The sequence below is a fragment of the Fistularia commersonii genome, chromosome 23, assembly GCF_037954325.1.
Source record: "Fistularia commersonii isolate RoL2024-O1a breed Wild chromosome 23, RoL_Fcom_v1.0, whole genome shotgun sequence".
In the NCBI taxonomy this organism is placed as follows: domain Eukaryota; kingdom Metazoa; phylum Chordata; class Actinopteri; order Syngnathiformes; family Fistulariidae; genus Fistularia; species Fistularia commersonii.
Window position 1 is genome coordinate 4,808,228 of NC_141306.1, and position 14,117 is coordinate 4,822,344.

Here is a 14,117-nt window from a genome sequence, read left to right on the forward strand (position 1 = left end):
TGTGCAAATTTTTAAAATGGCCACGAGCATTATTTAATCCAATGTGACGAAGGGCAGGCTAAGCCTGAGGCGCGGCGGCGAGGCGGGGACTCTCTCGGCGCCGGCGTCTGCAACGACATCACGGCAGATCCCCGGCTGACGTCGGCCGAATGCGAAACAGGCGGATGAACTATTTCTCCGCGTCCAACGAGTGGATTACCTGTTTCCCCACAGGTGTCTACCCACCGGTTTGACTTGTCTACCCACATTAGACTCCCGACCCCCCGCACACACCTGTGTCTCTCCTGCGTTGTCTGATTCAGAAGCCAAGCAACATCGAAACTGGGCCTGAGAGGGAATCCAAGGATCACATTTGGTGTGATTGCATTAATTCAGGATTTTTACTGCGCCGATGCCCCAGATCAGGTTATGCACAAAGTTAGGCTATGCAGTGTGTGTGTGTGTGTGTGTGTGTGTGTGTACGTTTGCGTATGTCTTTGTCAAAAAAACAAAACAAAAACAAACTCACAAACCCAAGCTTACTGTTCTGTATATTCCCTGTGTATCTTGTATTTGCAAGTGTTATTTGCAGTCCCTATGTCCTCTATTGTAAGTCGCTTTGGATAAAAGCGTCTGCCAAATGTAATGTAATTAATTCGTTCATTCTGTGCGATGTGATCGGGTGGCGCTTGCTGGTTTTGATTCCTGGCTCCTCCCGTCTGCACGTGGAAGTGTGTTTGGCCAGTTTAGCGCCCCGCGCGGCAGCTCCGCCGCCATCGATGCGTGAATGAGTGAATGGATGAATGCAAGCCAGTGTAAATCCCTTTGGATCCGCAAGGTGTGGGGCGGGGATGCTTGAGCCTGAACCCGCTGCCATCGCACAAGATGCGGGGATCACCTCGGAGCGGCCGCCGAGCCACATATAGAAACATCCGGCAATTCATGTACATCTCTGCGCTGTATGTGGTGAACTCGCCTCTCGCCCAGACAGCTGGGATAGGCTACAGCCCCTCCGTGACCCTGAGTGCAGGCTAGGTGTTAATGGATGAATGGATCTTCTCTTTTTGTCCTTTTGGCGAATCAACCTTCTCGATCCAACCCTATTCTCTGACACCAACGACCATCATCTCTCTCACTATTTCTGTAAATCTTCTCTTTGGTCTTCCTCAAGACCTCCTGCCCGGCAGCTCCAATTCCAGCATCCGTCTACCAATATATTCACCATCCCTCCTCTGTACGTGACCCAACCATCTCAATTTAGAATATTGTGATGAGGTTCTTTATCTTCTGTAATGCAATTAAAAAAACGAAAATTACTTTTTCATGATATTCTCATATTTTGAGATAGGATTTTTGAGTTTTCTTAAGATGTAAGCCATAATCAGCAATATTAAGATAATAAAAGTCTTCAATATTTCAGTTGATTTGTAATGAATCCAGAATGTATGACATTTTTGTTTTTGTAATTGCATTACAGAAGATAGAGAACTTGATCACAATATTCTAATTTTCTGAGACAGTCCTGTATATCTTCTTCTTCTCTCTCACACCAACTACCTTCATATCCTCTCTCATCACATCCATAAATCTTCTCTTTGGTCTTCCTCTAGACCTCCAATACCAGCATTTGTCCACCAATATATTCTCCATCCCTCCTCTGTCCATGACTGAACCATCTCAGTCTGGCTTCTCTGACCTTCTCTACAAAACATCTAACATGTGCTGTTCCTCTGATAGACTCATTCCTGATCCTATCCATCCTGGTCACTCCCAAAGAGAACCTCAGCATCTTCATCTCTGCAACCTCTAGCTCTGCCTCCTGTCTTTAAGTCATTGTCACTGTTACTTAATGAATGAATGAATGAATGAATGAATGAATGGATGAATGAATGAAATCTTAAGTTGTTTTTGGAATATTGTTTGAGTTGCTCCGGGTCATTTCCACAGCATGGCTCCTGGATTCTTTGAAAGAAATGAACCTTGGGTACTCAGCTAGGAGGCATTCGCTGAATGAATGAGTGATTTTTTTTATTTTTTATTTTATCCTTTTTTTTTCCCTCCGGTGGCAGATAACTGCAGCTCTCTAACTGCTGATCATGTATCGGTTGTTCTGCTGCTTGTCTGCGCCACCGCCTCCACCGCCGCCACTTCTTCGACACCACCATTGACTTTGGCAACCGCCAAGGAGTTTGAACTTGAGTTTTTTCCATATCGGCCACCTCTCCTTAACTTTCTCGAGTGCCCAGAATCCGATGAAATGGCCGGAGGGAGGACGCGTCGGATTTATGAAAAAAACGAAGCTCGCAAAAATAATCCGTGAAAAGCTCTCAAATCTTCACTCACAGATTAATTAGTTTTGTCACGGCAATCCATTAATCTGCAGCCTTCAACACGGGACTGCTGCGCCTCTGCGCTCACACTAGGCTGGCTTTTCAGCTCTTCGGGTGATGAAAACATGCATAATACACACATAATCACATATTTATCACACAAACTCACACCTTGAAACTTTGCGTGTGCGTTATCGCAGCAGAGCTGGTTGCCATTGCAGCCGTTCCGATCACAGATCCCCTTTTTTCTCATGTGGATTATTTAATTTAGCCAAAAAGCGATTAAGCGATTTCTCAGCCTGCGAAAACCACGGAGATCAATAATTATGTTCTCTGCCATGAAATGTTTCAGGCTGAGACGTCTGAAGGTGTTCGCTGCAATGGAGAGCGTCGGTTCTGAAGACCGGAGGCTTAAAGAAGGTTCGACGGGTTAATCTGCCATCTTTAAACCAATTATTAACAATTAGCGGGCCCCTGGCTTCCACGGCAGATTATCGACTTTTTCATCAGCCCGTTGATTTTGAGTGCAAGGCAATTGAAAATCCCAAAGAAGGACTTTGCCGCCGTCCTCGTGGACAAAAAGAACATTTCGGCAAATGTATGAATACATACATTTTTTTTTGGTTGGAAAGCCGTTCTGATGCAGCGACTTTTCTTTGGATTTGAAAAAGAAACATATGTTATTAAAAAATCCCAAGTACCGTGGATTAGCCCAGATCGCTTCTAAATTAATATCCAACTAGCTTTTTAGTCATTCATCTGCAATAAACCCAATGATTGATTTTTCTCATTCACAAAAGCAAACCTCCTGCATGTTTTTGGACTGTGAGAGGAAACCGTGGAAACCCACGCGGAAACGGGGGAGAACATGGAGGCTGCGTCTAGAAAAGGCCCCCGGTCGGAATTCCAACCAGGGATCTTCTTGCTACGAGGCGGAAGTGCGAACCTCTGCGCCTCCTTGCCTCCTCCAACTTGCTAATTCCTCACCAAAAGTATAAAAAAACAGCAGCTCTGAATCACTTAAGACCCGAACCCCTGCAGAGGATCCCATTCCGTTAAATCCTCTGATACCTCCGATGCGGCAGCAGCTGCTGCGGGGACTCAATGGCACCGCGGCAATTTGGTCCTGCTAATTACACTGGTAAGTTAGTTTAAGGTCCAGTGATGTGAAACAGAAGGAATAAGTTTGTCTGCGAGCAAAAAAGCCAGTAAATAGCACGACGACGACGCAGAGGTGCTTTTTGCATAATAATGTTTTGTAATGCAATAATCCTCATGTAAACAAATGGAAAGGAGAATAAAAATGCCAACGAGGTCTTTCCTCACGTCGGACTCCCACACGAATCCATTTTCTCTTGGCGTTTGCATCAATGGCCCATAAACTACCCCATCAATTTCATTAGCATAACCAAATTGCTACAGGACATGAGCTCGCTGGGAGGGGAGAGAAAGTAGCAGCCCGGTTCTGAACCCAGACATTTATTCCACGGAGATGACCGAGGTGGTCACAGCCTTCGCCGAGCTTCCAACCCTCTGCCAATCAATCCCGTTGACGTTTTTAAATAGACGTGTGTTGCATTTGCCGCTTTGCGTTTTGTGGCAGGCAGGCATTTCATGTCGGTGTTGCGGACGTGAGACGGTCTGGTTTCTCCCCGGCGTTTCCTTCAAGCAGCTGAGACGGAGTGGACGGGGTTCGCAGTTGAGCCCCAAAAAAATATGAAATAATTACACACTTAGTTACTGCCCTGGTGCCTGCACACGATCCCTCCATAAAACCAAAAAAATAACATGCCGTAGGTCAGTGGAAGACTCTAAAATGCCCAGATTGTATGAAAGAGTGAGAGGGTGAAGGGTTTTATATCCTTATATGACATTTGACAGTGAGCAGTAGTGCGTCTCTATATGATGCATGAATGAGAGGGTGAATTGAACGTCCACATGTCGTGAATGTGAGAGTAAATGGAGTTACGTCTACATATGTTGCATGAATGCGATGAAAGAGAGAGTGAATGACTGAATAAAATACTTGTCGGACAGTTTTTGTTGTTGTTGGAGAGGAGAACCGGGACGAATGGTTGCATGTCTCCATGTGGTGTTTAAGCAATGTTCCCTCTAGTTTTTCATATGTCTGTGCATACAGACAACCTCCCTGAGCAACATGAGATGTGAGCAACATTAGACGTGCACGCTGCGGCCACACACCAGTATCACACCTGGGATCAGCGCTTCCATTTAGTCCATATTTTTCCATCAGAAAACTCGCTAACTACTTTAGCTTCGCTGCATGTTTTGCAGAGCAGAACTTTCTCACTCGAAAAAGAAAAAGATCTCACCCAGTTTCACCGCCGGTTCTTCAATTTGCACGTACGCCGACAGCCGTTCCGACCTAAAAGAACCGCGTTTTTCACCGCCCGCTCGTTTCGCCGTGATAAGAGGTTAGCATGTTAGCATTAGCATCACTTAATTCTGACACACTGTTATTATTGTTATATTAAGTATGGGCAGAGCACGCGCACAAGTAAAGGACTGTCTCAGAAAATTAGAATTTTGTGCTAAAGTTCTGTATCTTCTGTAATGCAATTACAAAAACAAAAATGTCATACATTCTGGATTCATTACAAATCAACTGAAATATTGCAAGCCTTTTATTACTTTAATATGGCTGATTATGGCTTACATCTTAAGAAAACTCAAAAATCCTATCTCAAAATATTAGAATATTATGGAAAAGTAATTTTTGTTTTTTAATTGCATTACAGAAGATAAAGAACCTTATCACAATATTATAATTTTCTGAGACCGTCCTGTACACACACACACACACACACACACACACACACACACACACACATAATCATTTATATATGCATACACTCACACAAATATGTATATATGGGACTTATAATTCTTACTAATCTAATCTTAATTTATGTTATCTAACCTTATCTTGTAAATATTTTGTTTTGTTAATTGCATTACAGAAGATAAAGAACCTTATTACAATATTCAAATTTTCTGAGACAGTCCTGTACCTTCAATGCAATGATCGGCTGCGTAGCGTGATTGCATCGAGACACCTTTCACACACAGTTACACGGCAAAATGATGCAGATAAAAATGTTCTGTATTTAATTCATTTGCAGTGTGTTGGAGAAGCTTTCTTGTGCGCTGCAAGTGTGTGAGCAGTGCACAATTGCGTGTGAGTGAGAGGGTGAAGGATTGCACGTTTCCGGCGAGTGTTACCGGGTGAAACCCCCCCTCGCACAACAGATCGGCTCCAGCAACCCTGAGTGCAGGATAAGCAGGATGATAATGAATGAATGAATCAATGAATGAATGAATTATTACTGTCAAGCTCGCCTTAATCGATAGAGGGGAAAAAAAAACACAACTTCTGTTTATAGTGGAAACACATCTTCACCTATATAAACACAATAAACACTTTGATTTGTGCTAATTGACCCGTATCGGTTTTCTTCCGTTAATTAAACCTGACCGATCGATTTATCTCCAAGAACCTTGGAGGAAGAGCGATAAGACGCTACCGAGCGGTCACCTTTTCAACCTTTAAACCTCCCGGCCATCAAGCGGTGCAGCGACTAAATGCCATCAAGAGACGAAACCAACACGACGTTATAAGATAAATTCTCATTAAACGAAAATGAAATTTTTTTAAGCCGCGTCAGTGAGGCTGTCATGTCAGTTCAGTGTTTGTTAAAGAGCTTATGAGTACATTTTTATGCAACATTATACTAATCTTCATTATCCCGCTCGATTTATTTACATTATGCGCTTGATTTGCGGTTTCCAATACCTGAACAGAAATATACATGTTGATGCAAATTGTTGATATACATCAATGTCAGAAGAGGCTCCTCCGACCCCACAGAATACGGATCTAGTTATTAGTTTCCTTTTTCCCCCCAGCTTGTATCTCGCCATGAATCCACAATGTTTTAGCTCCTGCAAGAAGATTTAAGTGCTAACATTTTTTTTTTTTTTTTGGAAAACCCAGATAGGGTGGATGGTGTTCTGCTCCGCCTCCCTCCTTTTCTTAAGTATCCCCCGGCCACATTAACCATCTCTCTCTCCTCCTTTGGCTCTGCAGTCGATGTCCGGTATATTTTGCGTCCCTCTCGCTTCCAATAAATCACCTTTCACAGCCATATTAAATTAAAAAAAAACAAAAAAAACGGAACAATGGAAACCCTAATGATGGTGGATTTATTACACTGTATTACACAGCATCAGCTTTTTTTTTATTGGAATAAAGTGGTAAGTGGGAGCTTAAATACGCCGCGGCGTTTAAACGGCGGTGAGGGAGCGATCCATCGGCAAAAAACTCTCGGTGACATTTGAACTCGTCTGTGTGTTGCGCGGAGACTGCTCGCCTTTAATTAGTCGGGGACTCTGGCAAACATATGGCAGCGCAGAGCAATTTACACCGGGGCTGACAGCGTGCGCAGGAGGCCGTGAACGCACCGCCACCGCGAGGGGCCGTGCCGAGGAAGGTGCCGGGAACACACGCTTCCCTGCACTTTTGCGCAGTTTTAATGCCTTGCTTCCCATTAGAAAGTAGGGGAAATGGGCTGGGATGGTATTTTAAAGAGTTTTAAAGCTGAATGCATGATTTGTAAATGAAGAACTGCAAAAAGTGCCTCTTTGACAATAGCCCTTTTTGAACTGTGGAAACTTTTTCCTAGAACCTTTCCGGGAAGTGGTTTCTTTTTGCGTTTTGCCAGCGTAGGAACCCGGAACGGTGGACCTCGCTTGCTAGAACCATCTTAGCTCCTACTTTGAGGGAGGGTTGACGCAGGTCAGGGGTCGGCAACCCGCGGCTCTTTCTTCTTTACACTGCGGCTCCGATTGGCTTGGGAAAATAAATTATAAATATTTAATTGAAGTGTATTTCATTTTTGTTCATTCTTTTTTTTCAACTTTTAGTTCTAAGTTGGAAGATTATTGTGATCTTGAAATATTAAATCAAATTATATTTATTATTTTTCGCCGCTCAAAATAACGTCACACTCGCGGAAGCCGGTGTACCCTCCAGCCGGTAAAGTCCCGATTTGCAGATGCTGCGCGCAGAAGTTCAGGAGCAGAAGTCTCATAAACCAGGTAAAATAAATAGTTATGAGGATATTTTGCAAATATTTATTTTTTATTGTTTACTGACACAGTGATTTTTTTTCTTGATTTATTTTTAAAATTCAGGTCAAGGCTTCGCTACACGCTCTGAAAGCCCAAAGCTCAAAATGAGTTCATTACATAAATAAAATTTAATTTTCTCCGTAATACTTTGTGAATTTCAGAAGCAACACACGACACACTTGTTTATACAAAGTGTAAAGATGTTAAAAAGCAATTTATACAGTGGTACCTTTATTTTAGACATCAAAAAGTTATTGCGGCTCCCAGTGTTTTCTTTTCCGAGGAAACCTGGTCCAAAATGGCTCTTTGGGTGTTAAGGGTTGCCGAACCCCGACACAGGTGATTGGTGGGGCTGGTAAGCAACGCCCATTATCGGGTACTTCTTGTGGCTGCCTTGCGCCGTTTTAAAAAAAAAAAAAAACAATGCCGTGATTGGTCAGCTGTTTTTCAAAATGGTCCGACAAAGAGGGCCGAGCTCTTCTGGTCGCGGTGGAATAAAACACGAATTTAGCTCAAGGCACAACACGAACATTTGGCAACTTCAGTCTTAGTTGTCTTCGTCGCATCCCGTCAACCTCGCGGTTGTTTTTTTTTTGACTGTGCCGTTGGATGTGGACGTTGCAGACTCTTGCGTCACGCCGCTCCCTCACTGGGAATTCAAAAATAAAAAATTCCCCTGAAAGAAGGGATTTCCTGGAACCAAATTTGAGCCGGACAGAAATCTTCTGTCCAAAAGCAGCTAATGTTCCTCCCCTGACAAATGTCTTGAAGCTTAACCACCTTACCATTTTTCATAATCTGGCAAGAACCGAGCCTTTTTTTAACACAATATTTCTTTCCTGCGGTCACAGTTACACTTACCTCACCTTTTCAGGACGCTTGTCTTCGCCCATCATATGTGACTTTTCTTCCACGGGCCGCTGCCCCCGAGTAACACGGAGGAAGGTGATCTTGCTCAACCCGCCGCGGTGTCACCTCGAGGCAGCGCTGCACAGGCGGAAACATCGTAACGGGTGAAATCCCAGTCAGCTGATCTAATTAAATGTGGGAATACAGACTGGGGACGAAGCTTAATATCGCAGTAATTGTGCTGGTCTTTGTGCAGTGAATCAATTACAATGAAGGAATTCAAGCGCATTCAAGGACGTGCTCGTGGCTCTCGTGAGATTCGCAGAATAGAAAAAGCTGCACGGCAGCAGCTTTGGTGCTGAAATACAGACTATCGGAGCAAATAGTCCAAAACGTACCACATCTCATTTTTCTCACACTTCGAACATGAAGACGTGCGTGTTTTTCTTTTCATCTGTTTGCTCTTTCTTTTCAGTGTCGACACTCCAAATCTAAAATAGTCAAGAGGGGAAATGACTCACATGCTACGGCATTTTCTAATTTCCAGTTGTTCTTTTTCCCATCTAAATTACCGCCTGACTCTTTGTTAGTTTAAGAGTTCGATTTGGCGGCGATGCTGTTCGTCATTTTACCATAAAGTCAAAATCAGCTTCATTGTCAGTTTCTCTGCATGTATTGGACACATGGAGGAATCGAAAAGACGCTTCTCACAATCCCGCAGTGACATAAAATTAACAAAATAAAAATAGAGTGCAAATTAGCAGTAAAGTGCACAGTTATATTAAACAGAAAATATTAAGCTATGAGATTCACGCAGATACATACTGATATTTGACGGCATGAGAGAGTAGCAGCAGAGTTTTTTTTGTGTATAGTTTGATTAGTAGTATTAATATGTAGTATTATGAGAGTATTAGTATGATGTCATACTCAGTGCAAAGTAGCAGTGATGCAAAAAAACGAAAAAAAAAAAAAGTAATGTGTCAATAGAAGAGTCCAGTAGAGAGCGGGGAAATAAGAATAGGCACAAACCCGGTAAGATTTAAGACATGACTCACGGATTCTCCAAGACTGAAATGCATTTTAGTGTTTCTTAGGAAATCAGGATTTTCTCGGGATTAAATGAATATTAATCGGGATATTAGCAAATTAATCCAAACTTTGGGGAATCAAACATGACTGAAGGACATGTTTTTTTTTCCGGTTTATAAATTATAGGGTATTTTGATAACGGGCATACGAGCGCTGCGTTTTGATCGGTAAATTAGATCGGATTAGCGACGCCGTGTTTGTTCGCTCAAATCCTTCGACCTCTCAAGGGAAGGAAATGCAAATGTGGCCTTTTTCAACGTGAGTCATGATGAGAGGGGTCATCTCGGGTGGTCACCTCGGGGGAACAACACGCCACCGAGGAACCACAGTAGTTCTTTCAGACCTTTCGGGTTCTTTTAGTTTTGTCATTGCACTTTTTTTTTTTTTTTAAACCAAGTGTCTGATGAATCTCCGGGACCGATCCTGGAAGAACTTTACCCTCCACCCCCAATTTCGGTTGTCATTACATCCCAGTGAGCTGAACCCGAGTGTGACTACATCCTGTCCGAGTGAGAAAAGATCCCCCTTCCCGGCTGCGGAGATGAGACGCTGACCTTTCAGAAGCCATTACTTCTGGAGGGGTATAACTTAGCGCTGCAATTTCCTTTTTTTTTTTTTTTTTTTTTTTTTTCCAATGCTGCAGGTCTTTTCTAGCAGGAATGGATGTGCTTCGTCACCGCCAGAGATGCTAATTGCTATGCTACTTTGTCAAAGGTTACGACTCCGTGAGATACACCGGGAGCTTATCGTTTGTTATCTTCATTTTTCAGATAAAGTAATTCATAAAACCGACTGAAATGGGTGTAAGAGGCTTAGAGAAATGTGGGGTTTTTTTTTTTTTTGGAGGGGTGAAACTATCGAGAGGTTATTAATTAGAAAACGTGCGATAAAGATCACGGTGCGGACGGTCAGCGCTTTCACCTCGCAGCAAGGAGATTTTGATCCCGCGTGGTCCTGAGCTCTCTTGGCTCAAAATAAAAAGAAAGAATTCAGCGGGTTGATCTAAGAATCATCAGTTACAGTTCAAGTCTCTCGGCGCAAACGGGAGATCGGACAGTCGGACGTTTCGACCATTTGATCGCCCGCGTCGAACCCGCCTCCTACGTCCGCCTGGATCGACTCGAGCCCAGCTTTGCTCTCGATCAGCGGGATAGATAATGGATAAATGGAATGATGTGTACATGACACAGCCTTCCTTACCTTGTGTACGTCCTTGACCAGTCGCTTAGATCGTAGCGTGTATTGTCACACTCGAAGATTAATCGCGCATTCGATATATTCCATTATGGTTCCTGAAGCGTTTAATAAACACCGCCCACGTGACGGGACTCGCTGGAAGCGAATGTAAGGCCGGCCGCTCCGCATGTTCCCATGCGCTTCTCCGAGGATTATGCCAAGAGCTAATTCCCTAACATGCTTCGCGGAATATGGCAATTAAAGTCTTAATCCTTCGCAAAGGATTAATTTTAATCTCAATCCTGTTTGCGAGCCTAATGATGAACGTCCTCCCCCTGCAGGTCAGTGAAGGCAGTGGCACCAGTGGACGGACATGATGTCCATGCAAAGTAAGTGGCCTGTCGTTGTAACCTCTCTTAAATATAAATTCACTATTATTGTTGAACTTCAGCACCTTTTCCGCCGTTTGATTTTAATTGCAGATTGATGGCTACATAATCTTTGTGCCCAAAAAGAACAAATCCAATAGTCAGTATCCATCCAATATTCTGTAAGGCGTCTGGTTTAGAGTGTCATCAGTATTTGCTGAATTTTACTGGTGTGCAATTCTTTAAACCGCAGGTTTTTCCTTATTTGGCATCAACATGCCGGATGACGGCGAAGAAATTCATTAGATATTCTGGTGTTGTTACATTTTCTCCTCTCCGCTCCCTCGTTTTCTCACCCTCCGTTTTTCAGCACTGCTCTGTTTAGCTGCATTTGGGCTTAAAATAAGTAACAAAGCACCCTGGACTCGCCACCAAATATATATGAAGCTCATCGGGCCAAAGCTTGAAATATAATCACAGCAACAGCTCGAGGAATTTTTGTAAATGCCAACAGTTTGGAGCCGTTTAGCTAGTTCCAATAGAATAACGTTGGTACAGAGATACATCTGAGCAAAGGATCCTCAAAATAAACAACCTTATAATGCTGTATTTATTGTATAAAAGCAGAGCACATCGCACACAAATGCACACAAATGTACACAAATGTACAGCTTTCTTCTTGATGTACAATTATTTATAGACGAATAGCCATTTCTACAGATGTACAGTCATTAACACAAATAGTTTACTTATTTTTCTCTTTATTTTCACTTTATTTTTACCTTTATTTCATATATCTATTTTATTTACTCTATATATTTATAGATATTAGATCTACAATGCTATGCCCTCCATTTGCCTTCCAATTGCCCCACAGGGACAAATAAAGTATCTCTGATTTGAATTGTGAAAGATCACATGTTTTCTGTGGACGAAAACTGAGAGGGGATCGGAAACAAAACGTCTTATATGTTTGCAGCACAGTTCAGCCAGCGGCGACATGATTTGTATTACATTTTTAAAATTTCTTTCATATTTAAGTTTAACAGTTGAAGCCAGGCATGTCCAAAGTCCGGCCTGCGGGCCGAATGCGGCCCGCGTTCAAATTTGCACTGGCCCGCGGCCTCTGTTATAAAATCATAATAAAATCTAATTTGGTCCGGCAGGCCTTTTTTCTATTTCGTATTTTTGATCTGTGTCTAAAAATTGAAAAAATTAAAAACACATTGATAAGTAGTAATAAAAGGATTCATACGACCCTCAATGTTTTATACTTCTGAATAACATCACAATCAGTGTTATTTTCCTGTTCACATGTTTTGAATTTAGAAGTTCATAGTAGCATTTAATAATGAATAATATGTAATGTTTCAAATGAACCTAGATATGTTTTTCTCATTTTATGTCTTATTCAAATATGAAAGAGTGATTTTGGTAAAAACTTTGTGTTCTGTGTTAAGACATGAATTGTATGCCATGTGCAATAAAAAAAAAAAATTACAAAATAACTCATTGGCATTTCATGTTAATGATTCAAAGAATGTCAGGCTGAACAGTTGACCCGAACGCTTTTCCACCTCACCAAATATGGCCTTCTTTGCAAAAAGTTTGCCATTTTAATCATTATCAGCTCTCCATGTGGCCCTGTGATTGACCGTCACTATTGGGTCCGGGTTAAGCCCCGCCTCTTTTTCAGGGTAAGCTGTGATTGGCTCAAGTACAAGGAAGTGGTACGGCTAATAAATCAATGAATTGCCCCATGTAATACTGATGTTACTATGAAAATGTTTTTTTATAATATTCAGATATTAGCAACCCTCGAGTACATCGGTTGAATCCTCACCGTGGAGTTCGGCATTGGAGTATTTCAGGCTGCACTACCTGCGTGTGATGTCAGTGACCCCGTTTTCCGCAGTGAGCGAGGCGGACAGCGTGGTGAAGGTCGCCGAGTGGCAGCAGACCTACTACGCCTCGGACTCCGGCATCCAGTCAGCAGCCACCACCGTCCGGGACGACGAGAGCAGCACGGACTACAGCGGAAGCAAGAAGTACAACGCCGGTACCGCCACTCCCGCCACTCCTGCCGCTCCATCGACAGAGGAGCAAGGAAACGCCGCCGCCGGTGGACAGGAGAGTCCCACAGGTGAGATCACATCTTCATAGTGAAAAATAAGCGTCTGTTTTAGCCACAATCACCACAAATATACATACAACCACTTTGTTCACCCGTTCACGTCTATACATCACAAGTTCTTTTATATTCTTGACAATGAGTCAATTTAATGCCATTTAGTGAACCTGTTTAGTCTTTCTGTTTTGATTTCGCTGACCATTCTGATGATCTGCGACTTAATCGAGTTCACTTATTAGTATTTAATCGGCGTTTATTTGCTAATGCAGCTCAGCCTTAATGTACAAAGCATCGGGCTTTAATCTCCAGCGGGATATCAACTTTCGCGCCGCGTGGAAATCCATCAAAGACGAGTCGCTCGGTTTTATCTCTTTTCTTCACGGCGTTTCGCTTCGCCTGTCACCCCACGCCTGGAAGGGGCGGGGTGATGGGGGGGGGGGGGGGGGGGCGATGGGGCGTCTACTTCAGGAAATAATTTCTGTTAAAAAAAAAAAATTGTTACTTTAATGTCACATCTGTGATTTAGGGTGAGACAGAGTTTTTTCATGCTCCGTTTGTCGCGCCGGCTAAGAACCAAAAAAAAAAAAAAAAAAAAAGATGAAGAAATTAGCATTCAGAGCATCGACATGTCAGAGTTTCAATCTTCTCTTCTGGAAATTAGACAAACTCTTTGCCCTCTACGGCTACACGGTTTATTTAGTTTGAATTTTATTCTTGTTAAGAATAAAACTGCAGCCAACTTTTATGTTTATTTTATCCCTTACACTGCAGTCTGGGTCGCCGGGGGGGGGAGGGGGGCGACCCTGGAACGATCGCAATTCTTTCACTTATAGAGGCTCACAACCATTCATCCTCTCATTCATATGTCAAAAGCCAAAGTGAGCTTTATCGTTATTTTCTCCGCATTACTGGATGTATGGAGGAATTGAGAAGACTCACAATCTCACAGTGACATGAAATTGACAAAATATACAAATGGTGTGGAATTTAAACAGTAAAGTGCACTATTGCTATAGAGGCACACAACAATTCACTCACTCA

General features: G+C 42.7%; 1 protein-coding gene across 1 annotated transcript in view; it reads left to right on the forward strand.

Annotated features, from left to right (window-relative positions):
- Nucleotides 1-14,117, forward strand: part of LOC147220725 (junction plakoglobin a-like) — a 112,086-nt gene that overhangs the window by 68,131 nt on the left and 29,838 nt on the right. Inside the window, exons 2-3 of the mRNA XM_086170536.1 lie at nt 10,919-10,966; nt 12,861-13,088. Of these exons, the coding sequence (XP_086026662.1) occupies nt 10,951-10,966; nt 12,861-13,088 (244 nt within the window). The 5' untranslated portion in view covers nt 10,919-10,950. The remainder of the gene's footprint in view (nt 1-10,918; nt 10,967-12,860; nt 13,089-14,117) is intronic.